The sequence below is a fragment of the Papio anubis genome, unplaced genomic scaffold (assembly GCF_008728515.1).
Source record: "Papio anubis isolate 15944 unplaced genomic scaffold, Panubis1.0 scaffold71, whole genome shotgun sequence".
Taxonomy (NCBI): Eukaryota; Metazoa; Chordata; class Mammalia; order Primates; family Cercopithecidae; genus Papio; species Papio anubis.
The window spans coordinates 133,892-161,795 of record NW_022167319.1 but is presented as its reverse complement, the minus strand read 5'-3'; the positions used below and the strand labels follow the sequence as shown (position 1 = coordinate 161,795).

At 40.3% G+C, this 27,904-nt stretch overlaps 1 protein-coding gene across 8 annotated transcripts in view; it reads left to right on the top strand.

Annotated features, from left to right (window-relative positions):
* Positions 1 to 27,904, top strand: part of LOC101005030 (unconventional myosin-Va) — a 218,177-nt gene that overhangs the window by 74,265 nt on the left and 116,008 nt on the right. For 7 of the 8 annotated variants that reach the window (XM_003900951.4, XM_003900950.4, XM_009210193.3 and 4 more), the window contains exons 2-5: positions 9,160 to 9,270; positions 14,129 to 14,300; positions 16,519 to 16,663; positions 26,473 to 26,629. In XM_003900951.4, the coding sequence (XP_003901000.1) occupies positions 9,160 to 9,270; positions 14,129 to 14,300; positions 16,519 to 16,663; positions 26,473 to 26,629 (585 nt within the window). Of the gene's footprint in view, positions 1 to 9,159; positions 9,271 to 12,049; positions 12,252 to 14,128; positions 14,301 to 16,518; positions 16,664 to 26,472; positions 26,630 to 27,904 lie in introns of those variants that run through there. The other variant, XM_021940569.2, reaches the window with a different exon arrangement.

Here is a 27,904-nt window from a genome sequence, read left to right as displayed (position 1 = left end):
GCTGTGCTCCCCGGCTGGAGTGCAGTGGCGTGATCTCGGCTCACTGCAAGCTCCGCCTCCCGGGTTCACGCCATTCTCCCCCCTCAGCCTCCCAAGTAGCTGAGACCACAGGCGCCCGCCACCACACCCAGCTAGTTTTTTGTATTTTTAGTAGAGACGGGGTTTCACTATGTTAGCCAGGATAGTCTCGATCTCCTGACTTCGTGATCCACCCGCCTCGGCCTCCCAAAGTGCTGGGATTACAGGCTTGAGCCACCGCGCCCGGCCTAATTTTTGTATTTTCAGTAGAGACGGGGTTTCTCCATGTTGGCCAGGCTGGTCTCAAACTCCTAACCTTGTGATCTACCCGCCTCGGCCTCCCAAAGTGACATGTGATTTACTTTTAAACCAGGTACATTTCACAGTATATGCAAGGTGACTTGCAGAGTCAGCAAAAAATTAAAAATTTTAAGTCAACCCTATGATTTTATTCATTTATAGAAATTCATGAACCTGAGCTCGTTCATTCATTAAAATTTTAGTCTTCAGCATCCTCAGATTGTTTTTTGTGGTTATTGACTAACCTCATTTTTGGTAGAGCCTTCATTGTGTTGTCAGAGCCCACTGGAACACTGCAGGATGGATGGCAAGCTGATTGGCGTGTCTTTGACATGTTGTCTTAGATGAGACATTCTTAAGTTTCACCAGATGACATGGGCCAGTTTAATAGCTGGTTTTCATTATGATACTCAGAACAATTTGGGGGTGGAGGAGGGAAATTCCTTCATAATAAAATCTACTGTTTTGGCCGGGCGCGGTGGCTCACGCCTATAATCCCAGCCCTTTGGGAGGCCAAGGCAGGCGGATCACAAGGTCATGAGATCGAGAACATCCTGGCTAACACTTTCTCTGCTAAAAATACAAAAAATGAGCTAGGCGTGGTGGCATGCACTTGTATTGTAGTCCCAGCTACTTAGGAGGCTGAGGCAGGAGAATGGCATGAACCTGGGAGGCAGAGCTTGCAGTGAGCCAAGATCACGCCACTGCACTCCAGCCTGGGCGACAGAGCAAGACTCTGTCCAAAAAAAAAATATATATATTCCATCAAGGGGCCTTAATAGTATAAGTAATGTTCTACTTCTGAACCTAAATGGTGGGCATATGGAAGTTCATTACATCATTCTTTCATTCAACAAATTATCTATGTATACACATACACACAGACACATCTCATATGATATATTTCATAACAAATTAAAAAAATACAAAATATACCATTACTAAGAGGGGCAATTTGTTTCTTTAATAATTTTTGTTTCCTTTTTTCTGGAGAGCTCATCATGTCCTTTTAGAATAGTAGTTCCTGATTTTTTTATGCCAAAAACATGCTCTAAGGGCTATATGAATTGCTTAGTAATCATATGGAACACCCACATTAATGTCAGGTTTCAGAGGAGGGGGTATTAGTGACATTTCAGGATTTCTTTCCTGCTTTAGTTCAAAGCACAGAGGGGCACTTAGTTTTTGTAATAGGCCTGTTTGAATTGTGACATAAAGCACTCATTTTTGCAAACATTCACAATGGGCTGTCAAAAGTGAGCCATGGCAGATTCCGAATTGCCAAGCTGCTCATGATTTAATACAGAAGCTAATAAAGATGTGCACATGTGCTATAAAGCAAACAATGTATATGGGAGTTAGGGGAAGAAGAGAGAATCATATGGGTCAAATTCTTTAGGTTTTGAGGGCTGCTCAGTTTATTCTGTTAGTGCTGTTAGTCTTGTTCCCAAAGTGTCTGGGGCATCAGAAGCAACTGCTTTTGGTGCCCACACCCTCAGTGTTACTTGACAGACAAAATGCAAGTTAGCAAAACTTCCAGTGAGTCATCTGCATCAATCAAGGGCCTCTTCCGTGTTGTCACTGTGGTAAGATACCGAAAGAAAGATGACTGGTGGGCCAGGCACGGTGACTCATGCCTGTAATCCTAGCACTTTGGGAGGCCGAGGTGGGCAGATCACCTGAGGTCAGGGGTTCAAGATCAGCCTGGCCAACATGGCGAAACCTCGTCTCAACTAGTAATACAAAAATTAGCCAGGTGTTGTGGGGCATACCTGTAATCCCAGCTACTCGGGAGGCTGAGGCAGGAGAATCACTTGAACCTGGGAAGCAGAGGTAGCAGTGAACGGAGATTGTGCCACTGTACTCCAGCCTAGGCAACAGAGCGAGACTCCATCTCAAAAAAAAAAAAAAACAAAAACAGACTGGTGCCTCCTTAAATGTGCAAGGCTGAGTGTAACCCCCAAGAAGGTGCAAGGGCAGTGCTAGGTGAGCCAACACTGGTGCCCCTCTCTGGCATGTACCAGTGCCAGCATGTCCCTTGAACCTGCCTTTCTAGTGCTCTTTTAGACTCTGTCAAAATTACCTCATTGCTGCCAGGCAGGCCTCATTAAATTGTATTGTGGAAGGACAGATGTCTTTTATTTTCCTTATTTTCCTTGCAGGCTGTTATGCAGGTTAAATCTGTGTTAGCATTATTTTATCAGATTTTAGCTATTATAAAATTTAGTCCATCTTCATTTTATTCTTATTCTCATTTTTTATCAAGTGGTTCATTTGAATTGTCACAAATCTTTGTGTGCTTAAGTTTTATGTAATTTAAGTTTATTTTCTCATTTCTCCCTCCCCTAGGCTTTTTTCTTTAATTACAGTACCTCAAATCTCAGGCTCTTCTTTTTCCTTCTTCTACCAGTTTCTACATCATTATTTACTCTTTCTTTACCTACTACTTCATGAATCTCTCTTCTCTAAGCCTCTGATTCATGCCCCGTCCCAACCCTGTTTGGTGGCCTCAAACTCTGGTATGACTTCATGGAAAATCCTGAGCTAAGCCTGTGGAATGTTTCCAATTTTTCTCATCTCTCTTCCTTGCCTTGCCTTATCTCAGTCTTAAATAAAATCAACGTATATGTGCTGCCCACAAACTGTGGGCCAGGAACTTGGTTGACTTCAGAGGGGATTCAAAGATAGCTTTGAAAGAGTATATAGTCTGGTATGGAAGGTAGGTAGATTCATGAATAACTAAAATAAGGTCTCAGGTAGCGTAAGTGAGATGTTTGAGAGACTCTCACAAGATAATGAGGGACTAGATGTAGAGTAGTGTGAGTGGAGAAGAGGAAACGGGAATCACTGAAAGAGCGGAAACGGGGATCACTGAAAGAGAGCCTAACCCTTTGTTAGCTAATCATGACAGAATCCAGTTACATGACTGTGTTACCAGGGGGTCCTTGCTCCCAGAGCTCCCAAGATGGTGGCGGGCAGCTTCCAAAATGGCAGCAGGCCGCTTCCAAGATGGTGGCAAGCCTCATGTTCTCTGACCTGGGGTTCTTGTCCTCACGGATTCTAAGGAATGGAATCTTGGGCCATGTGGTGAGTGTTATAGCTCTATTAGTAGCCATGGGTCACAGAAGAGAACCATGGAACCCAGTGACCTAGTGTTCAGCTCGATCAGGACGAACCCAGCACTTAGCCGTGCAGGAACAATGGCAAGCCTTTGTCCTGATTGGGAGCGGCAATGGGTGCCTCGCTGGATCAGGAGCACAGCAGACACCCTGCCGGATCTGGAGGGATGGAAGTCAGCCACTGGTCTGCCACAGCGGCAACGGCAGTGGTGGATGGCCAGCGAAAGCTCAGCTTGAGCCGTAACAAACACGGACCAAAAGAAAGTGCAGTTGCAAGATTTAATAGAGTGAAGACAGAGCTCCCATACAAAGGGAGGAGACCCAAAGAGGGTAGCCGTTGCCGGCTGGAATGCCTGGGTTTATATCCCTATCCTTGTCCCTCCCACTGTGCTCTTAGGTGATAGACGATTGGCTATTTCTTTACCTCCTGTTTTTGACTAATTAGCATTTTAGAGAGCTCTCTGATTGGTCGGGTGTGAATTAAATTGCAAGCCCCGTGTTTAAAGCCCCGTGTTTAAAGGTGGATGTGGTTACCTTCCCAGCTAGGCTTAGGGATTCTTAGTGGGCCTAGGAAATCCAGCCAGTCCTGTCTCTCAACAGGGGCCTTCCCTTGCCTTGCTGGGGGCTGTGTCCAGTTTGATTCACTTTGGCCAGGGTTATCGTTTTATAACCGCTTCTTTTTCATCAGGAGGGCCTCAGACTTAGTGGGCAGTGTCTATCCTTGTTTCTGATTCCTGCCCGACTCACACTGTGTCCTATTTCTAGGTTTCTCATGCGTTCCAGTGGCCTTGTCTTCTTGCTTCCCTTCCCCCGGTCTTCTCACTGGATGTGACTGGACAAGTTTAGTTCTATTCCTGCCGTGTGTCTTTGAATTGCGGCCTGGAGGAAGAGTGGGAGGCAGGGTTGGAAGTGCCAAAGGCAGTAGGAAGTGGCGTGTCAGTTTGAGATTTCCCTGTTTCAGCATCTATATCCTCAAATTGACCCCCTTCTGTCATAGTTGTTTCTGCAGTCACTGATCTCATTGGTTAAGATGGAAAAGAAACACAGAACGGCAATGGTAATAATAGAATGGTTTCTGACCTATTTCTCCTTGTATGCTTTCCCCAGAGGTAAAGCTAAGATAAAGAGGAAGTTGGTTATGAGAGTGGTGTTCAGTCTTTAAATATCTTGCTTTTGGTGAATGTGAGGGCCTTAGCCTTCTACTGCTTATCTGTAAGTGTTGTTAACATCTAGCCCTTGGAAATCTAGTCTTTGGCAAAGTATCTACTGTTTGCAAAATACTTGTGGAAATCTGAGCTGGAGCTCCCTACTGACACAGAGCATGAAGGCGCTTTCTAGATTTCAAGTCTCCTCATGTTTAGGCACTGGTCAGTCATGCTTTTACAAACTCACTCGGACACATTTTCCTTTTTTGTGTTTTCGTCAGTCAATGTAATAGGTCATTTCATGATTCTGAATCTCTCTCTTTTTTTTTTTTTTTTTTGAGATGGAGTCTCACTCTGTTCCCCAGACTTGAGTGCAGTGACGTGATCTTAGCTCACTGCAACTTCCACCTCCTGGGCTCAAGTGATCCTCCCACCTCAGCCTCTTGAGGAGCTGGGATTACAGGCACGAGCCACCATGCCTGGCTAATTTTTGTATTTTTAGTAGAGGTGGGGTTTCACCATGTTGGTCAGGCTGGTCTCCAACTCCTGAGCTCAAGAGATCCACCTACCTCGGCCTCCCAAAGAGCTGGGATTACAGGCGTGAGCCACCATGCCCATCCCGACTCTTAATCTCTTTATATTTATATATCTTTTCTGGAACCAGTAATGCCTTCCAGAGAAAGCTACAAAAATGTTGTCTTTGTAAATAAGCTTCAGATTGGGAGCAGTTAGTACATAGAAATATGTATTGCATGAGTAAGGCTTTAGTGATATGTACAGATATTACTCAGTTTATGGACTGTGTACCTGGGAAAAAAGTTGTAAAACAAATTTCAGTGACATGTTTGATATATGACTTTAGAAATCACTTCCTATGGGAAAAAACAGTAACAACCCCACCCTGTACTTATATATTGGTTTATGCTTTTCATGAAGTTTCTATGTGTGTAAGCCTTTGCAATAAACTGGAAGACTATTGTTGTCATCCTCATTTTATTGTTGCCTGAAATAAAGGCCAAGGCCCATCCGGTAGCCCTGGGACTAGAACCCATAGTCTAGTTCCATACTCTTTCCTCTGCAAACTGTTTAGATTAAAAGTTTGTATGTGTTGGTAATAATAAGATAAAATTAAAGCAATTGAGTGAGCTTTTAATCGTACTACTTATATTCAATTTAAAGAGATGCCTTTTATTCTGATCTTCTTTTGATAAATTCTTACTAAGCACCAGCTGTGTGTCAGGTACTCTTCTAAGTACTGCCTGCAGTGTTGAACAACACAGACACGGAACTTATGTTCTAATGAAGGAAGAGAGACAGTAAATAAGTAAATAGACAACATAACAGCAAGTGATTTCAGATAGTGAATAACAGCGCTGAAGAATGTAAAATGGAGAACGGTAATCGTAGTTTGGATTGATTTTAGCTAGAAAGATCTGGGAATGCCTCTTTGAAGAGGTTTACATTTGAGCTATCATGTAAGTGAGAAGGAGGCAGGCATAAGCAGATCTGGGAGAAGTACATTATAGAGGAATTAACAAGGGCCAGGGTCTAGAGACAGGAGCAAACAAAACTGTGTTCCTGAAGAACTAAAATAAGATCTGCATGGCTCTGGCTTAGAGGTTGGCAGGGGAAGGAAAGGACAGGTCATGAAGGCCTTTGTAGACCATGGTAAGGGATTTGTGTGTTAACTGTGAGGGCCAGGCCTGTAATCCCAGCACTTTAGGAGGCCATGGTGGGAGGATCACTCTCTGAGGCCAGGAGTTTGAGACCAGCCTGGCCAACATGGTGAAACCCTGTCTCTACTAAAAATAAAACAACAACAAAAAAGTAGCTGGGCGTGGTGGCGGGCACCTGTAATCCCAGCTACTTGGGAGGCTGAGGCAGGAGACTTGCTTGAATCCCGGAACTGGAGGCTGTAGTGAGCCACCCTGGGCAACAAGAGCAAAACTCCGTGTCCGAAAAACAGAAAACGAAAAAACTATGATGGCTATTTGTCCTACTGTTTTCTTGTTAAAATGTCCTTCATTTTATAAAACGACGGTGATATTAGATAGTAGATTGGTATTTATGTTGCCTGTGCTGAGTGTGAGGGCCTTAGCCTCTACTTGTCTGTAAGTGCTGCCAATAATTAATGGTTTTGTAATCTTACTTGTCAAGACTAAAAGTTAGTTAATAACCTTATATCAGTCCCCAAACTTGAAAAAAAAATTTTTACCAGCCATGAAATCTGGTAGTTTGGAAACTACGGCAATATACCACAGCAGCTTCCTAACAGGAAGGCTTGAAAATATTTGTCAGTAAAGAGGTTAACATAGGCTGGGCACAGTGGCTCATGCCTGTAATTCCAGCACTTTGAGAGGCCAAGGCAGGCGAATCATGAGGTCAGGAGATCGAGACCATCTTGGCTAACAGGTGAAACCCTGTCTCTACTAAAAATATAAAAAAATTAGCTGGGCGTGGTCGCATGTGCCTATAGTCCCAGCTACTCGGGAGGCTGAGACAGGAGAATCGCTCGAACCCAGGAGGCGGAGGTTGCAGTGAGCCGAGATTGCGCCACTGCACTCCAGCCTGGGTGACAAAGTGAGACTCCGTCTCAAAAAAAAAAGAAAAAAAAGAAAAAAAAAAAAGAAGAGGTTAACATAATATCCAGGACAGTGGCATGGCATGCTGAAATGTTTTTCTTATAGGAGACGTTTAATTTAAATTATCTTGAATCTCAGATCTACCTGTACTTTCGTTCACCCACTTTCTTTTCGCTTTCTCCTATCTGTAAGTTCATCACTGGGTCATATAAATTTCTCTTGTTCTTGGGAATGACCTTGTTACAAACTTCCAGAACTTTGTGCCCAGTACTTAGAATAGTCATTACATTATCACAATTCTTTGGGAAGTTGCCCCACATTTAACATACTCAAATCCAGATGCTCCTTCTCAAAGCTCCAAGTAAATTAGTACCCTGATCATTGTTAAAAATGAAATGTAGAGGTGAATTTACATGAAATGCGGATACAGATACAGGCCAGAGACCGGGTTCAGTCGGGCCCATGCCAGCCATGATTGATTGTATCATGTCTTTCCTTTGCTGGCTGAATCTAGGATTCCTGTTTTCATATGTGATTTGTTCATGAAAATGGGCATTGAGGTTTAGTGTTATGCGTGTTTTAAAGGGAAATTTCTTCCCAGAGAGTCCAAGCACATAAAACACTTCTTCAATGAGGTATTTGAAAGATTTATGCATGTTAGTATATTTTGTTCTTTTTCTTCAAAATTGACCACATAATCTTCTGGCTTATGTCCAGAGAGTGTCTAGTTGAGGCAAAATATTTGCTGCTTTAGGAATCCCTGATGATTACCATGCCTTTTTCATGGTGTTGAGGCTGCAGGAGCTAAGTTTATTAGTGACTGGCTGTGCCATTTTTACCATTTCCCACTCATCTTTATAAAATAATGAAGGCAAAATGCTGAACAACAGTGTTTTTTCAGTTTTTAAAATTTTGTTATTTTTATTCTCCTCTTCTCCCTACTGTGATGGCTCCTGAAGGATATCTGAGAAATCGTTAAGGCTTTGCGGAACACAGGATGCAAACCACAATAAAAAATCCAAATTGTGGGCGGGGCATGGTGGCTCATGCCTGTAATCCCAGCACTTTGGATCACGAGGTCAGGAGTTCGAGACCAGCTTGGCCAACACGGTGAAACCCCGTCTCTACTAAAAATACAAAAGTTAGCTGGGCACAGTGGCACATGCCTGTAGTCCCAGCTACTCGTGAGGCTGAGGCAGGAGAATCGCTTGAACCTGGGAGGCAGAGGTGGCATTGAGCCAAGATTGTGCCACCACACTCCAGCCTGGGCAACAGAGCGAGACTCTGTCTCAAAAGAAAAAAACAATTCCAAATTGTAAACTCAGCCATAAAAAGATATCTGAGCTATTGAAACTGGCAGAACCACAATACCATAGCTTCAAAAATAGATCTTATATGTACATTTTAATCTAAAATTATACTTTCAGGTGGCATTTACTGTATAAAGCAAAGTCAAGCTTTGATCATAACTGTTTTGTCAGAACACACTTTTTGTATAATTTGGGAATGGTGGTGCTATGAGGGCTAAAATATTTTTTGTTTACTAATTTAAAAAGTAAATTTCAGCCGGGCATGGTGGCTCACACCAGTAATCCTAGCACTTTGGGAGGCCAAGGCGGGTGGATCACCTGAGGTCAGGAGTTTGGAGACAAGCTTGGCCAACATGGCGAAACTCTGTCTTTATTAAAAATACAAAAATTAGCTGAGCGTGGTGGCAGGCGCCTATAATTCCAGCTACTCAGGAGGCTGAGGCAGGAGAATTGCTTGAACCCAGGAGGCGGAGGTTGCTGTGAGCTGAGATCGGGCCACTGCACTCCAGCCTGGGTGACAAGAGCTTAACTCTGTCTCAAAAAAAAAAAAAAAAAAAAAAAGGAAATTTCATATTGGCCAAGACGTCTTTTTTCGTAAATTGTTTAATTATAAATAGTCATATGTTTACATATTATTGTAAAATAATTGGTTTGCTAGTTTGAATTTTTTCTTTTTGTCTTCTAGTTTGCCAGGGTTTGGATACCTGATCCAGAGGAAGTCTGGAAGTCAGCAGAGCTGCTCAAAGATTATAAGCCAGGAGATAAAGTCCTGCTACTTCACCTCGAGGAAGGAAAGGTGAGATCTCACTTTCATTTGTCGTCCTTGGCATAAAGTGAAGGGAGTTCAAAAGAGTAAGTTTACTGTGAAGTAAACTCTCAATGGAAGTTAAATTTTGAACTTACCTAGAATTTTTACTTACTAAATTAGTAAAAATGGCAAACTCAATTTTCTATCCTGATAGCGTTTTTAATGGCATAGATTAGTGAAAATAGCAGATACTTTTAAAAGCTTTTATTTTGACCTATGAATTTGTTACGATTGTCAGGTTTAGATTCATATCTAATCCTAAAACTCTTGCATTTAAACTGGTGTGCTATGGGGAGTGCTTGTAGTGGTTTTAAAAAGAGGCATGTTGCCAGGTCTTAGAGAAGTCTCATTGGTGGCAGCATGGAGAGCAAAACTGAGGGGAAGACACTAGCTGGGATGAAGGCAGGGAAGAATTAGGCCAATTAGGAGGGCATTGAATACCAAACTAGGGAATTAACTTATTTAACATTTATTGGTCATCTGCTCCGTGTTAGGCAAAATGTCCGGCACTTTGGAGTGGATTTTCTCATGTTAAATTTCACACCAACCCTATGGGTTGGCGGGTGATATAATCACTGTTTTCCAAATAAGAAAGCCAAACCTCAGAGACCTTAAGTAGTTTTGCTCAAGGTCACACAGCCAGGAAGTGGCTTTTGGAATTTGAAGAGAGATTTGAACACAGATGACTCTAAGATGAGGGCTTATACTATTTGACTACATTGGAGTTTTGCAGATTACTGGTCATGAGCAGTTGCTTAAGGTGATGTCTGCCATGTTATTCACTGTAAAGTTACTGTTTTCCCTTTGTAATTAGTGAATGTCACTGTGTTGGGGCAGATATTTTGAGGCCACTCATATATCGTGCTTCTCCTTAAACTTTGCCTGCTAATATTTGCCCAGTGTTCATTACTGTGTCTTGCCTGCAGCAAGTATTACTGTGTTCTAGTGGTGATTCTCCATTTCTTTCCTTCCTTGTATACTTATTAACTAGAATTATTCTATAGGGAAGGAAATATTGTTTCTTCTGTCCCATTTATTTATTAATTTAATCATGTGTTTATTATGGACTCATGGGTATTTCTTTTATTCTTCATTACTGTCATTACTTATTTTATTAGTTACATTGTTCCAGCTTTGGTCATTGAGATCTCTCTTAGATTGGGTCCTTTGCCTTTTTTGACAGGTCCCTATCCTTTTTTATTTTTTTTGAGAGTGTCTCACTCTGTCACCCAGGCTGGAGTGCAGTGGCTTGATCATGGCTCCCAAGCTTAGCCTCCCTAGGGGCTAGAACCACAGGCATGAGCTACCATACCTGGCTAATTTTTAAAATTTTTAGTAGAGATGGAGTCTCAATACGTTGCCCAGGCTAGTCTTGAACTCCTGGGCTCAAGCAGTCCCCCCACCTAGGCGTCCTAAAGTGCTAGGATTATAGGCATGAGCCACTGTGCCTGGCTTTTTTTTTTTTTTTTAAAGATATAACACTTCTCCTGGTACCCCAAGACACTTACCCTGTATTTCCCCTTTCCCAACCCTGGTACCTTATATCGGAGGATAGTATTTGACAACCAAGATCTCTGCACTAGGTGTGCTCATTGCTATTAAGATGACACCACTTCTAGGCCCTCTTAGCATACAGAGCGTGAAAAATATATACATGGATAGATAGATACTAATATGTATGCATACTATACTAATGTATACTCAACCATCTATACTTACTTTATGTTTACATATGTATGTGTTTGTATATACATTTTATATATATATAAAATGTGTTTTTAGAGATGGATGTCTTGCTGTGTTGCCCAGGCTGGTCTTGAACTACTGGGCTCAAGCAGTCCTTCTACCTCATCCTCCCGAAGTGCTGGGATTAAAGGCAGTAGCTACGCACCTGACCTTTTTTTTTTTTTTTTTTTTTTGAGATGGAGTCTACAATCTCTGCTCACTGCAACCTCCGCCTCCCCTCCCGGGTTCAAATGATTCTTGTGCCTCAGCTTCCTGAGTAGCTGGGATTACAGGCACATGCCACCATGCCTGGCTAATTTTTGTGTTTTTAGTAGAGACAGGGTTTTACCATGTTGACCAGGCTGGTCTCGAACTCCTGACCTCAAGTGATCCACCCACCTTGGCCTCCCAAAGTGCTGAGATTACAGGCGTGAGCCACCGCACCCAGCCTTGACCTTCTTTTAAAAAAATAAAACCCGTGAGTTAATAGGGATCCTTTTTTCTCCAGTCCAATGCCACCAGGTTCATTCTATTATTCTTCCTTTGATTATGTATACTGTAACTTCTCTCTTTGGTTTTCATTATCTATAATATATTACTTATTCATTACATATGTAAAGTTATTTCAGAATTGCTAATCCATACCCCTATGAGAAGCAGATTTGCCAACCAGAGTACAGTGTCTATGTTTAATTTTATTAATCCTTAGTATTTTTTAAAAATATAGAAATAGAATGATACATACCTTTAATAAAAGCAAGAATAGGGACAGGGGTCAAACAAGAAAAATTATAAAATTCACTAACTATTCAAGAATCATTCTCTTTTTAGAAACTATAGTCACTTAGGGTCCTAGATTAAAATAGAGAAAGCATGGCTTTTGTAATAGTAGAAGAGTATATTTATTTAATGATGTCCATTGATTCTAGAAGAGCAGGTTATATTCATTTAAAGGCTAACTCCAAGAAAGAAATTTCTGTGAAGATGTTACAGATCTTCTCTACCTTTTAAATTAGTGTCTTCTCTAATATTTCAATTTCAGCTCCTCCCCACACTCGCCACAAACAACCCCACCCTGTAATGAAGACTGAGAAAAGAGCTCTGGGTTGCCCTTCTGCCATCCTGGAGTCTTCTCGCTAACACCAGAACAGACAATTGTGTATTTACAGGGCCAATGCAAGGACCAGTCAGCCCCAGGCAAGGGTGATACTCTCTGATAAGCAGGCAGCAAGAAATGCTAAGGGGTAAATTGTTAATTTTTCTCTCCTTTAGCATAATTCATTCAAATATGATTTGACTGTTTGACCTCTGTATATATTTTCAGTATTAACAAAACTGGCTTTTCACAAAACCTTGTCCCTCCCTACCACTAAATTGAATTTTTATTCCTATTCACTTGTCCTATGTTATTTTCCCCTTAATATATAGTTAAGTGACAATATTCATGGTTGGCTATGCCATAAAGCCATATTCCCATGACTTTAAAGTGAGTAGTGGCTAGTAGTGGTCACTCACACCTGTAATGCCAGCATTTGGGAGGCCAATGTCGGAGGATCCCTTGAGCCCAGGAGTTCAAGATCAGCCTGGGCGATATAGTGAGACCCCATCTCTATTAAAAGTTAAGTGAATAATGCTTGTTAACTTTTGGGACCAGGAACCCCATTAAAATGTCATTTTTGTTTTGTTTTGTTTTGTTTTTGTTTTTGTTGAGATGGAGTCTTGCTCTGTCACCCAGACTGGAGTGCAGTAGCGTGATCTTGGCTCACTGGAACCTTTGCCTCCAGGGTTCAAGTGATTCTCCTGCCTCAGCCTCCCAAGTAGCCGGAATTACAGGTGCCCACTACCATGCCTGGCTAATTTTTTTTTTTTTCCAAGACGAAGTCTCGCTCTGTCGCCCAGGCTGGAATGCAGTGGCGTGATCTCAGCTCACTGCAAGCTCTACCTCCTGGGTTCACGCCGTTCTCCTGCCTCAGCCTCCCGAGTAGCTGGGACTACAGGCTCCTGCCACTATGCCTGGCTAAATTTTTGTATTTTTAGTAGAGATGGGGTTTCTCCGTGTTAGCCAGGATGGTCTCGATCTCCTGACCTTGTGATCCACCCACCTCGGCCTCCCAGAGTGCTGGGATTACAGGCGTGAGCCACCACGCCTGGCACGCCTGGCTAATTTTCATGTTTTTAGTAGAGATGGGGTTTCACCATGTTGGCCAGGTTGGTTTTGAACTCCTGACCTCAGGTGATTCACCCACCTTGGCCTCCCAAAGTGTTGGGATTACAGGCGTGAGCCACCATACGTGGCCAATTTTTGTATTTTTAATAAAGACGGAGTTTTACCATGCTGACCAGGCTGGTCTCGAACTCCTGACCTCAGTTTATCCGCCCACCTTGGCCTCCCAAAGTACTGGAATTACAGGTGTGAGCCACCGCACCCAGCCTAACTCTAATGAATGAATCAGCTTATGCACAGAAAAAAAGCAAAACAAAACAAAAATCTAATGAAAACTATGAATTGCCTTGCCTCAAAAAAAGTACACACGTGCACATACAGAGTGTTGCACATAATTTCAGGGGATTCTTGGGTCTCGTGGTTTAGGGGTTCCTAAGTACTTACCACATGCCAGACTTGCCTCATTTACTTTTTACCATAACCCTGTTAGCTTATTTTACAAAGGAGGGATTTGGGTTAAATACTGTAATTCAAAACCACATAAAAAGTAAGTATTAGTATTAGGATTTGAATCCAGGTCAGTCTGATCCTAGAGTCAAGCTCTTGGCCACTCTTTTATATTGTCTGCCACTTTTTTATAGGTAAAAGGGGATGGAGGAGAGAAACGTATTTAAAAATTTAAAACTTCTGATTCAGTAGGTGGGTGAAAAAGGTCTAGGCTATAACTTTTCAAACTATATTAGCAAAAATTGTTAATACAAGTTAGTAGGTCTGATGAAAACGCAATTCATACTGTTTTCCATCTCCACCAGCTTCTGTGATATTGGAAGGTGCTAGGAAAATAATGCATTTGATAGCTGAGAAGCAAATCAGGAATAGGAAGTGAGCAAAATTCATGGCTCTTTTTCATAGTCCTTGCCATAATTTATCTAGATTCTGTGCCTTGTGCATTTTCAGGATTTGGAATACCGTCTAGATCCAAAGACCAAGGAGCTGCCTCACTTACGAAATCCTGACATACTTGTTGGTGAAAATGACCTCACAGCCCTCAGCTATCTTCATGAGCCTGCTGTGCTCCATAATCTCAGAGTCCGCTTTATTGATTCCAAACTTATTTATACATATTGTGGTAAGTATGCTTTGCTTTCTGAATAGACTGTGTACTCTTTCCTGAATGGACATAGCCATGGAAATATTGTACATGGGGAAAGCAGGCTGTGGCTGGATTTTCTCTGAGAGACAAAATCACTTGAGCATTATCTGAAAGATTTACCAGTATTTATTAGCCAAGTTACATTTATGCTGAATAAACTCACTTGTGAGCTTACATAATTTTGCTAAAAGTAAAAAAGACTGGGCCCATCTTTTGGAAATTTTTTCCCTCACAGAAGTCATATGTCAGATTTGGTGCCAAATTCACCAGTTATTTTCTTCTCTTCCAAAAACTACTACACGAAGAGTAGATGTCCAAGGACTTAGCTTTGGAGCAGGTTCAAGAGATTTAGTGTTATCTTGTGGTCAGTTACTCGCCATGCAGAACTAACTTGACTCTGGTGATTCGTCTTGCTCACTCCTGCTTGCCTGGGCCTCTGCTCATTGCAGTGTTAGCTGCCAGCCACCCAGCTCATGGTGATTTTTATCTCTCCAAGAAATAAAGCTTCCACATGTGTGTATGTTTGTGTTCCTTTCCCCCTTCTCCAGCTTTCCTTCTTTTTTCTCTCTTTCCTGGTTTGTTCTTATCTTTTATTTTCTCCCTTTCCTCTGGCTATGTTTTCTCCACTGACGTCTTATCGTTCTTTCACTAATCACTCTGTCCTCTGAAGCGCAAATCTGGATTCATTCATTCGTGTGCTATACCCAACTCAGTGTTCATGATTTTTTCATTACTCTCCTGTTTTAGACAGGAACAGCCACCTTTTCTTCTTAAAATAATTGACATCCTTTATATCATTGATAGTAACTTTTCTTTACTGGTAATTATTTCTTTTTCTCAATTTTTATTTTTCGTCCATTTTTTTTCCTTGCACATGTGTTGCCTTCTCAGTGAAGTCTTGTCTGGCCACCCTATCAAGGCAGAAACCCCTCCTTACTGTCTTTCTTCCCTGCATTATTTTTTGCCTTCTTTTCCTTACTATTTAATCTGTGATTATGTGTGTGTATATATATATTTTCTTACTTATCTTGTTAATTGTCTGAATTTCCCACTAGCATTTAAGTTCCATGAGGGTAAAGATTAGCCTTTTTGTTTTGTTTTGTTTACTGTCGTAAATTCAGCATTTAGAAAAGACTTTACATGTAGTTGGAACTGAATAAACATTTGTTGAATGAACGACTTCATTAAGTTAATATATACCTACTGAAAAATTATTAGGAGATACAGAAAAGTATAAAAAAGGAAAAACAATTATATGTAACTCACCACTGAAAAATAGCCAGTATTAATATTGACTTACATCTTTTTCTTTATATGCGTGAGAGGTATAAGTTGATATACAATTGGAATCAGTCTATATATAGTTTTGCATTATATTTTCCTATGACATTTAATATCCTTCAAAAACATGATTTGGACCAGGTGCTGTGGCTCATGTAATCCCAGCACCTTGGGAAGCTGAGGCAGGCAGATCACTTGAGCCCAGGAGTTCAAGCCTGGGCAACATGACAAAATCCTGTCTCTACAAAAAAATACAAAAACTAGCCAGGCATGGTGTTGCATGTTCCATAGTCCCAACTACCTGGGAGGCTGAAGTGAGAGGATTGCATATGCCTGGGAGGTCTAGGCTGTAGTAAGCCGAGACAGTACCACTGCTCTCCAGCTTGGGTGACAGGGTGAGACCCTGTCTCAAAATAAACAAACAAACATGATTTTTGGTGGTGGCTTAGTAGTCTATCATATGGATGTAACAGAATGCATTCAACTAGTCTCCTTGCCCTAAATATTTTGTTTCCATTTTCACTGTTACAGATAACATTATGATAACCATCTTTGTGGGGGGGAAAAAAAAAACCTCTTTGCATGAATTTCTGATTATTTCATTTGGATAAATTGTAGACGTAAAGTGGAATTTTTGAATTAAATATATGAAGATATTTAAAGTTCTTATAACATTGCCACATTATTTTAAGCCCCCTAGTCCAGTTTTTAAATGGTGTTTTAGGCAGAACTATGTATAATGGGTTCAGAGGCAAAGACTATGATACATTTTGATCCTCAATTTATTGGTTTAATATTAACTAAATTGAAATGAAAGATTATGTTAACTGTGAGTCTGACTTTACTAAGTTTGATATGCCCATTAGGGTATCATTGACTTCTTTTTCTTTCTTGTCCCCCACCCTATTCCCAGGTATAGTCCTAGTAGCTATAAATCCCTATGAACAGCTGCCTATTTATGGAGAAGATATTATTAATGCATACAGTGGTCAGAACATGGGTGATATGGATCCACATATCTTTGCAGTAGCTGAAGAAGCTTACAAGCAAATGGCCAGGTTGGTAGAAGCTTTCATTGTTATTTTATGGCTATTAGATATGATAATTTCTTCTTGCTGAGTCATATATATTTTAAAGTGGATAGCAACCTTGTAAATAATTACTAAATAAGCAGCCTTGACAAGTTTGTCTCAGGTGGCTTGGATTATATTAAATAATAAAGTGGGCCGGGCACGGTGGCTCATGCCTGTGATCCCAGCACTTTGGGAGGTCAAGGTGGGCAGATCACCTGAGGTCAGGAGTTCGAGACTAGCCTGGCCAACATCGCGAAACTCTGCCTCTACTAAAATTGCAAAAATTAGCTGGGTGTGGAGGCACACACCTGTAATCCCAGCTACTTGGGAGGCTGAGGCAGGAGAATCACTTGAACCTGGGAGACAGAGGTTTCTGTGAGCCGAGATTGTGCCACTGCACTCCAGCCTGGGCCACAGAGCAGGACTGCATCTCAAAAACAACCAACCAACCCAAGAAAAACAAAAAAAAGCCTCACATTTATAAAGGGACATAGAGTTTTTAAAAACTGCCTTTGAAATTTCATCATAATCCTGTGACTAGGAAAAGACAGATGCAGATGTTATGTTTTACAGATGAGGGGATTAGTGTAGTGACCTACCCAATGTCAGTCAGTTAATGAGTAATAGACCAGAACTAAAAGGCCTAGGAGCTGTAAAAAAAATCTTTCTGAATCCTAAGGAATTAAATCTAAAGGAAAGTGTGAATTTTTTTTCTTTCAAGATGGGATCTTGCTATATTGCCCAGGCTGGACTTGAACTCCTGGGTTCAAGTGATCCTCCTTCTTCAGCCTCCTGAGTAGTTGGTACTACAGGCATGCACTACCATGCCCAACTGAAAGTGTGAATTTTAATGTTAGTATGCTATGATAGGGCATCAGTTATCCTGAACAGCATCTACAAAATGTCTCTTTTTTTTTTTTTTTTTTTTGAGACGGAGTCTCGCTGTGTCGCTCAGGCTGGAGTGCAGTGGCAATCTCAGCTCACTGCAAGCCCCACCCCCCACGTTCACACCATTCTCCTGCCTCAGCCTCCCGAGTAGCTGGGACTACAGGTGCCCACCACCACACCGGGCTAATTTTTTGTATTTTTAGTAGAGACGGGGTTTCACCGTGTTAGCCAGGATGGTCTTGATCTCCTGACCTCGTGGTGCACCTGCCTTGGCCTCCCAAAGTGCTCGGATTACAGGCGTGAGCCACTGCACCTGGCAAAATGTCTCTTATATTAACCATGGAACCCCAAAATTTTGAGGGTGGAAAATGGGAGAAAAATGCTACTTTCAAGACTAGATTATGCTCTTAATAACATAATAAAATATAAAACTGTGAATGTGTAGAAGAATAGCTTAAGTTTAATTCATTTCTCCAGCCTGTAAAGCAGAACATATTATAAATATAATATGGGAAACCCATGAGTAATTTATAAGGTGGAAAGAAAACGAATACTGCAGAGGTTTTTATTTTCTCCTGTCCAGCCAGGGAGAGTATACATGATTGGTCCAGCATGTGACAGAATTTTAGAATTATTTCAGTGACAAAGCCCTAGAAATCATTATGCCCTTTTAATAATAAAATAATATTAATGTGGATACTTCTAATAGCAGCTAGCATGTGCTCTGTGAAGGACATTATTTAATTGTTTTCCATTTATTAACTAATTTTATTCTCATAGCAACTTTCCGAATTTGGTATTATTATTAATTTTCATTTTACAAATGAGAAAAATGAAGCACAGAGAAGTTGTGTAACTTTTCTAAAGTCACATAACTAGGAAGACCAGTTTTCAAATTCAATTAGTCTGACATTATGAAATATTAATGTATTAAATATAAAATGACTAAACATAGGTTAGCACTACAAAACATGTCATATTATGCCAGCTTCTGCTATAAAATAGTAATTAGGGTTCAAAGCTTAAGAAAAATTACTTTTTAAGCTTAAAATTAGAAAATTCCATCTATAAGGGAAAAATCTACCAATAGCTGATTTGTATAGTATCAGAGCATTGCAGTACAGTTTCAACACCACTTAGTACAACCTGAGAACTCCTGGGCAGAGAAAAAAATCACATGGAGGGCTAGACTCTAAAAATAATCTCAGAAAATTGTATAGTGCTCAGAGAATTATATGACTCTTTGGAAAGTAGTAGTCTTAAATACAAAAGCATAGCTCTTACCATCTTTGTTACTGGTCATTCACAGATAGTATTAGGTTTATATGAATATTTATGGCTTTCTACCTTTAGATTTACCTTGGTTTCCTGTAGTTTCTTCTTCTCATTATGATCTGTTGTGACTCAGTCACTCAAGGTGATTTCTTAACTGCAGGTTGTCTTTTTTCCTTTTGCTTGGTTTTCTTTTTCAGACAGTTTTAAAATTTGCCTCAATCAGATATGGTATTATATTTACCATTTATATAAATAGATCTGTACCCATAACATCTGCCACAACAGTTAAATAGACTGTATCTGTTTAGGCTTACAGTAGGGAATAACTGCTGCAGGATCATTTGTTGCCATTGTTTTCTTGTCAAACAAAGATGTCATCTTTCCAGATGCAAATCCTGGTGTTTCACATTACCATCATTTCTAGGGATCCCTCATGTCTTCAGGGAAGGTACAATTCATCGTTCATCTAATAGAGATTTACTGAACACTGTCCAAACACCAGGCACTGTTCTGGGCATGGGGGATACAAATTAAATAGACAGGAATTCCTACCCCATGAAGTCAGGCGTGATTAACAATAAAAGTATTAGCTGGGCATGGTGGCGCGCGTCTGTAGGCGGATCACTTAAGCCTTGGAATTCAAGGTTACAGTAATCTATGATTGTGCTACTACACTCCAGCCTGGGCAACATAATGAGACCCTGCCTTTACAAACAAAATACAAAAATTAGCCAGGCTTGGTGGCATGTGCCTTTACTCCCAGCTACTCAGAGGTCTGAGGTGAGAGGATCGCTTGAGCCCGGGAGTTGAAGGCTGCAGTGAGCCAAGATGGCGCCACTGCACTCCAGCCTGGGTGACAGAGCAAGACCTTATCTACAAAAACAAAAACAAAAAAGTAAAGTTACAAAAAAATTAAAGAACATACTGTGCTGGAGCAAGGTTAGAAGCCAGGAGACTAGTTGGGAGATTATTGCCTTGATCCATACAAGAGATGATCATTTAATTAGTGGAGGTGGTAAAACATAGATGAATTCTGGGTATGTTTTTAAGACGGAACCGCCAAAGGCTTGCTTATGTGGGGTTATTTGAGAGAAAGAGGAGTTAAGGACGACAGTAAGGATTTGGACTGAGCACCTAGAAGGTTGGAGTTGCTGTTTACTGAGATGTAGAAGATGGCAGGAAGAGCAGTTTGTGTGTGTTGTGGGGTGGGGAGTAGGGGGAAAGGAGCAGAGTTCTAATTTAGATCTTTAAGGTTGAAAAGATGTTTTTGACATCTATCGTAAAAACAAAACTCATACTAGGGATTCTTTCCAAGCAGATCTATGTCCGGTGACATCAGCAATAACCAGGATCCTTGAGCAGGATCCTTGACTCATGGCTTCTTTTTAAACATGCTCCTTAGAGAGTACAATGCCCTCATAAAATACCTTCCTAGAATAGCCTTTTAATTTTAACTGTCCTTGTTGACTTACCATGGAGAAAAACTCAGTGGACTGCCATACCTATTTTTTTCTCTTATTCTTGTTTGACATTCTTGCCAGTCTTTTCTCATGCTGGAACTAGGGTTTTTGTTTTGTTTTGTGTTGCTTCCTTAAAACCAGGTAGTGCTGATGGATTTTTTTGCTGTGTTTTCTCTCCACTGTGAGTGATAGTGTAAATCAGTTTCATTGACTAAGTTTCATTTATTTAAATTTTCTTGAAATAAGTTAGTTATATGCAATTAACTTTGGTCTAGTGAAAAAGACATCTGTACTAGTCACTATCTACCAATAACTGACCATATAAGCTCAAATCTAGTCTCCCTCTGTCTCCATTTTATCATCTATAAAATGGAACAGTGTCAGTGATGGTCTAGTTTTACATGTATAGGTTTCTGTGGTATGCATTTGTTATCTTTATATTTGATGAGAACTAATGCATAAACATTTTTCTTTTTAGTTGAGGGGAGACCATTGTAGGTAGCTGTGTAACAAAGCAGAAGCAGCATTACATAGATTTTCTCCTGGAAATCAAGAGATGTGGGGTGTAACAACCCAGCTCTACTCTATGCCAGTCATCAGCCTTGGACAAACCATCTAACCTCTTGGTGTTACTCTGTCCTCCAAAGAGGAAAACATGTCTCTCCTGCTTACTTTGGAGGTGAAAATTATATTAGGTGATACACACAGAAGCCCTTCGAAAAATACTAACTTCTATTCAAATATGATCTGTTCTTATCATCATAGTTGTCATCATTATGGGGTCTTATGTCTACATTTCTCTTTTCATTGACTTGAGCCTCTCATCTGGTTTCATTATTTCTGAATTTATTTATTACCAGGCCCTTCCTTAGAGTGGCCCCTTCCATCATTTGGTTATGTGGTCTCAGGGTGCGCCACTGTGCAGAGGTTCACTGGCCAAGTGCACACTATTACAGATGATAAAATCTCTTCTGTTTCAGCTGAGACTCAGCTGCCCTGTGATGCTAAGTATCCCGTTTATGCAAATAGACTTCAAGTAATACATGGTACCTCATAAGGATAATTTTATATATGTTATATAAAGGTGGGTTAACTTAAATTAATAAATAGCTACCATATTTAGAGGTCTACTATGTACCAAACATGGTGCAAGGCATGTAATCCTCATTACATCCCTGGAGCAGATCACCACTGCTTTACAGGTAAGGAAAGTAACTTGTCCAGGCCATATGCTAATAAATGGTATCTGAGAGCTGAAATTTGAATCCAGCTTTGAGACTCTGAAGCCTTTCTTCTTTGTCATTTAGTTTTCTTACTTTCAACTACCTGGCCCTATTCTAACAGGTCTGTTCCCTCACATTAAGATGGCATAGTTCTATTTCTGCATCTTTTGTTTAGCATAGAATATCTTGCTCCATGCTTTTTTATCTGTCTAATTTATATTTATACTTCATTATTCCACTCAGGTTTTACTTTCAGATGACCCCAGCTCACAGTAAATGATTTCTCTTTAGAGTTCTCCATTTTTATGAGTACTTTAGTCTGTTTTATACTGGTATATCAGAATACCAGACTGGGTAATTTATAGTGAACAGCAGTTTGTTTGGCTCATTGTTCTGGATGCAGGAAAGAGCAAGGTTGATGGGCTACATCTAGTTGAGGGCCTTCTTACTGCGTCATCTTATGGTGGAAGGTGGAAGGGTAAGACAGCATGTAAGACAGAGACAGGAAGGGGGCCAAGCTCATTCTTTCATCAGGATGCCATTGCTGCAATCACTAACCCACTTCCATTATGACTGCATAAATCCATACATGAGGGCAGAGCCCTGATGACCTAGTCACCCTTTTTTTTTTTTTTTTTAAATACAGGGTCTCACTATGTCACCCAGGCAAGGGTGTAGTAGCACAGTCATGGTTCACTGCAGCCTCAACCTCCGAGGTTCAAGTGATCCTCCCACCTCAGCCTCCCAAGTAGTTAGGACTACAGGCATGTGCAATGATGCCCAGCTAATTTTTTCTTTTTTGTAGAGATGGAATCTCACTATGTTGCCCAGGCTGGTCTCAAATTCCTAGGCTCTAGTGATCCTCCTGCCTCAGCTTCACAAAGTGCTGGGATTACAGGCATGAGCCACCATGCCTGGCCTAGTGACATTTTAAAGTCTCACCTCTCAACACTGTTGCGTTGAGGATTTAGTTTGCAACATACGAACTTTGGGGAACACATTCAAACCATAACATTAAACTACTACTTTGGGACTTACTGACTATTTTCTCCCCCAGAAGGTTACAGTAGGAATAAAATACAGTACATATTAGAGCACTAGAGTGTGTAAAATTTATAAACAAATATAATTGGCTATTTCTGCTGTAGCATCTTTATATAGTGTATAGGCTGTGTACTGATGGAATAGAAAACTCGGGTTGATTTGAGGGGATCTGATAGCCATGTGACAAGCTTCTCACCAGGAACTGAGTGACCTCAGCAAGTATCTCTAGGGAACACTTGTTTTCATTTCCTGAGGAGTCTGTCTGCCTCTCTATAGCATAGCATTCAACAGTGCCAGCAACCTTTTTCATAGTAAATAGTTATGCTTCAAAAATAAAATTAATATTATAATTGTAAACTCATTGTCTAGTATTAACTTTAGGGTTTAAGCATTTTCTTTTTGAGACTAATTAAAAGTAGAAATCAGAGAGACACAGAGAGCAGAGCAGCTTGTTTTGATGAGTGATAATATAGAAAAACTTAGCATCTCTCTAACAAGAGAGAGATTAAAGTCTCAGTGAAGCCACATCTTTAAGACACCACGGTAAAAACACAGTTTTGAAAGAAAGCATTTTATTACACTAACTTAATATTTTTTCTTTTTAACAAGGGATCAAATAAAGGGAGAAACAGATTGGTTGCCTGCAAAAATGTAAAGCTGTAGATTTTGTTTCACATGGCCATGTTTGTTTATAAGCTAAAAATTTAGACCTAGGTGCAGATGCGTGTACACTTCATCATGGTACATGACAACACTCAATGGGTGGTTATCAGAGAGTTAACATCAACATAGGTGGAGATATTAAATTGTGTTCTGCATTACTCAGGTCTGAGGCACGCATTACTTAATTTCCGTGTTAATGCCATAGATGTAACTGAAAGTATGTTTATTAATTTTACAGAGGACAAGTTGATGATCTTGGAAGATATGAATAGTGTTTGGTATGACCATGATAAACTAGAGGGATTACATATTTTAAAGGATAAAATTCAAAAGGAAAATCTATAAAATAATATATGTTGTATAAAATGAAAACTATAAGGAGAGACCCAACAGACCAAATAGATATAAGGTCACTGATGACCATAAGAGGAAAATAAAGTCTAACAGACACCCTCTCCAACCCTGCCTCTCTCTCTCTCTCTCTTTCGTTTTCTTTCTCTCTTTCTCTCTCTCTCTCTTGCTCATCCTTGAATAATTGTTTCCTGGGGTTTCAAGTGCTTCTACATAATTTAACTTCCATTTCCTTATTCTCACAGAACCTGGTTTTCTCCTAATGATCATGTGAGTCAATTCTGGTAGTACCCTCTCAATTCTGGTATTACCTTCTCTGGAAATGCTTTCCTGACATCTCTCCTCACATCTCCTACTGGTTCCATACTCTTCCTTTCTACTTTCATAGTATCTTAGATAGGCCTTTTTTATAGCAGTTACTTCCAACTGCATTTTAACTGTGTCCTTTCTAGTCTCTCTCAATTGACTATGACCCTAGAGTCGTTTATTTCCATAAAGTGATTAGCACATTGTGGCTGCTCATTATGTGTTTGTTAAATGAATGAATGAAGCTGTATTTTTAAGTGAGGGCTTTTAGTTCACATTAGAGCTTCTGGAAACAGGTCAGAAGAGCTCACCTCCACTACAAAGCAGCCAGTACCCAGCCTATTTAGGATCACTGTGGAGGCCCTTGAAAGGAGTGGCCAAGCCAGAAATCATAAATCTGTCATTACTTCATTTTCCAGATAAACTGAGTGATCTGTTCTTTCCAAACTTCTGATTCGGAGCCTTCATTTATGCTATCCCCTTTGCCTGGAATGTACCCTTCCTGCCTTCTGTAGTCCTTGTTTGCTTTCTCTTACTCATTTTTGTAGACCTTGTACAGCTGTCATCTCTAGGGAACCTTCCCTGATAACCTGTTCTTCCTCTCACTGCCCCATCATGTGTATTACAATCTTGAATTACTGGCCTGTCTTTCCTATTAGATGACTGTCTTAGTCCAGTTTCTGCTGCTATAACAGAATACCACAGACTGGGTGATTCCTAAAGAGCAGAAGTTTATTTAACTCACTGTTCTGGAGGCTGAAAAGTCCAAGAGCACAGTGCTGGCATCTGGTGAAGGTCATTCAGTAGTAGGAGGGCACATGAGCGTTTGAGGCAGAGAGAAAATTAGCTTAAACTCATCCTTTTATCAGGAGCCCACTCCCATAATAACTAGCTCACTCCTACATTCATGCCATTAATCCATTCCTGAGGGCAGGGGCCTCATGACCTAATCAGCTCTTGAAGGCCCCACTTCCCAATTTCATCATGTTGGCAATGAAATTTCTACATGAATTTTGGAGAGAACATTCAAACCACAACATCCATCAACCACATGAGGATACAATCATGACCTTACTTAACTTATAGTTGAATGAAGCCAAGCCAGCAAATGGACTATTTCTTCTCTAGTGATGAGGATACTTTAGTAGGAACTGGAATTTGTAGAAGACACTATTTTGCGGATTGTTAGCTGGTAGATAATTTAAAATATTTTAAATGGTTTTGTAACTTTAATTAAATAGTATAAATTTAAATTTCTTTTCTGTGGCTCCAGAGAGTATCTCCTGAAGTGGTTGACAACAGTACTGTAAGACATTGAAGTAATTCTTTAGTAACGAAATAATATGTTTGAGATTTGTATGCGTAAGAATTCAGAGGCCCTCTATTGCAGATTCATCCTTAGTTGTGATGCTCTCTAATTTAATGCTTGATATCTTCTTCTTCTCTGTTACTTTTTAATTTATAAGTAGATATTATTTTTAGGAAATATCATTCTTTTTATTTTTTTTGAGACAGAGTTTCGCTCTTTTTGCCCAGACTGGAGTGCAATGGCACGATCTTGGCTCACCACAACCTCCGCCTCCCGGGTTCAAGCGATTCTCCTGCCTCAGCCTCCCAAATAGCTGGGATTACAGGCATGCGCCAGCACCCTGGCTAATTTTGTATTTTTAGTATAGACGGGGTTTCTCCATGTTGGTCAGGCTGGTCTTGAACTCCCGACCTCAGGTGATCCACCTGCCTCGGCCTCCCAAAGTGCTGGGATTACAGGCTTGTGCCACCGCACCCAGCTAATGGAAATATCATTCTTATGTTCCTTTCCACATTGTTGCATGTATGAACCAGCAAAAACTCACTGTGCCTTATCACAAAGAACAGAGAAGAAATAATGTTAATCACATTCCCAAGTGGGCAGTGGAACAGGAATTAAAAGAAATTAAAGAATGTGTAAGCAGAAACTCAGTTGTATGTAAGAAAACCCAATTCCTCCTCAGAAAGAGAAAGAGCTGGAGTCCTTTAAAAATTAACTGCCTGTTTTTCTTTGGCTAGTGAGCCTTATCTCTCCTTCTTTCCCAGGCATTGTGAAGACCCTGTTTCTCTAGCTGTGCAGCTGCAAAGTCACTAGACAGATAAACCCAAGTCATAAAACATATTTTTTCTTGAAAAGTAAGAAATGATGTAATGTATGTCTCAATTAATTGAATAACTGTCTTTGTTTCTTGCTTCTGTAATATGCTTTCCCCTGCACAGATCTCCCCCCAACCCCATGAAATGTTTAAAAGGTAACTTAACTCTTTGTTCAGGGCTGTCCTTTGGATGTTAATCCGACTGGGCTAGTGCACCTAAATAATAAATATCCTCCTCAACCCCATGTGTCTCTCTGATTCCTTAAAAAAAAAAAATTCCTGAAACATTTCTGGTGGCTGGTATGGGGATTGAACCTGCAACCTTGGCGTTATCAGCACCAGTATTGACCAAAAAAATCCATTAATTGGCCCCCTACTTCCATAGAGACCATAGGTTCCCTTATCAATCCTGCTACAGGCAGCACTGGCAGTTCCTTTTTTTTTTTTTTTTTATTTTACAGAGATGAACGAAATCAGTCCATCATCGTAAGTGGAGAGTCTGGGGCAGGAAAAACAGTCTCAGCTAAGTATGCCATGCGATACTTTGCAACTGTGAGTGGTTCTGCCAGTGAGGCCAACGTGGAGGAAAAGGTCTTGGCCTCCAACCCCATCATGGAGGTAAGACAGCAGAGTCTTCGGCTTTCTTCCTATATTCTCTCGATAAGAAACATGCTCAAAAAACTGATTGATACAGCATGTCTCAAGAAAGCCCGGGGTCTCCCAGCCACTAAAATTAAGAAAATATTTTTCTACATGTTTATAAAAAAATCTAGGAAAAGTAAAAATTTGGTAAGGTAGACGTTTTTAATAAAGCCCAGCTATAGCGGAATCTGCTTTAGTCTATAATCCTGAATTTTTGACCTACTAGTGAAATTGTTGCCCCTAAATACCAGGCAACAATTAAGTTTCCTTCTCCTCATTAACTGACTCATATCTATTGTTCCTTTCCTTGTGCCAGAAGTACAAGTTACTCATTTCCCCCAAGTCCTGAGTTCTTATTTATGCTCCTTCTAAAACATAAGATTTGTTATGCTCAAGTATGAATGAGTTTCATTATTCCTTTGCCCATATTTCATTTCTGTACTTAGTCCAACCTAAGTTGGCTTAAATTTTAATATAGCTAAAGTTTTAATTTTTTTTCCAGATTTGAACTGTAAACTTAAATATGATCTCTATAAGCTTTTTTGTTGTTGTTATTGTTCTGTCAAGAATGTAACACAGCTATAGGTTTGTAAAAGACATTCAGTAACTATAAGGTTTTGACAGGGGAAGAACTATGAAAGAATGTGCTTTCAAAATTCGAGTGCACCATATACAAAGTAGAAATGCCTGCGCCAATGAAAATGGAACTGATTGTGTGAGAATTTGAGTATTTTAGGGTTTGTAGAGTATTATTTATCTATTAATATGATTTTTGGAAAGTTATAGTTTTATATGAAGACTTATTAAATGGAGAAAAATTAATTTTGTTAAATGGAGAGAAATTAGTTTGGACATGCAGAAGCAAACTTTCCTTGTTAAAAATTCAAATCGGCATTTTTTTATTCCTGTCTTTTTCCTTTGTCAAGCCTTATTTGTCACCCAAACACAGATGGAGTTAAAATCGGCCTGGTGCACCTGTGGTACAAGTGGTTTTTGCAATAATCTATCTAGAGGTAATTGTGCTTGGTTTGCAGTGCTGCGTGTGACACTTCAGAACAGAGTGCTGTGACCTCTTATCTGTAGGGCTGCCCTCTAGAGCAGCAGGACTTCTACTTTTTGGGATCGAAAAACAAGATATGATGGGGAAATTCAGAGGTTTCCTGGGCTGGATGTGCTATGGAAAAAAATACTGGGAATGCTTTCTGAAATAGGATGAACAGGAAGAAACAGATGCTTGCACCAAAAGAGAAT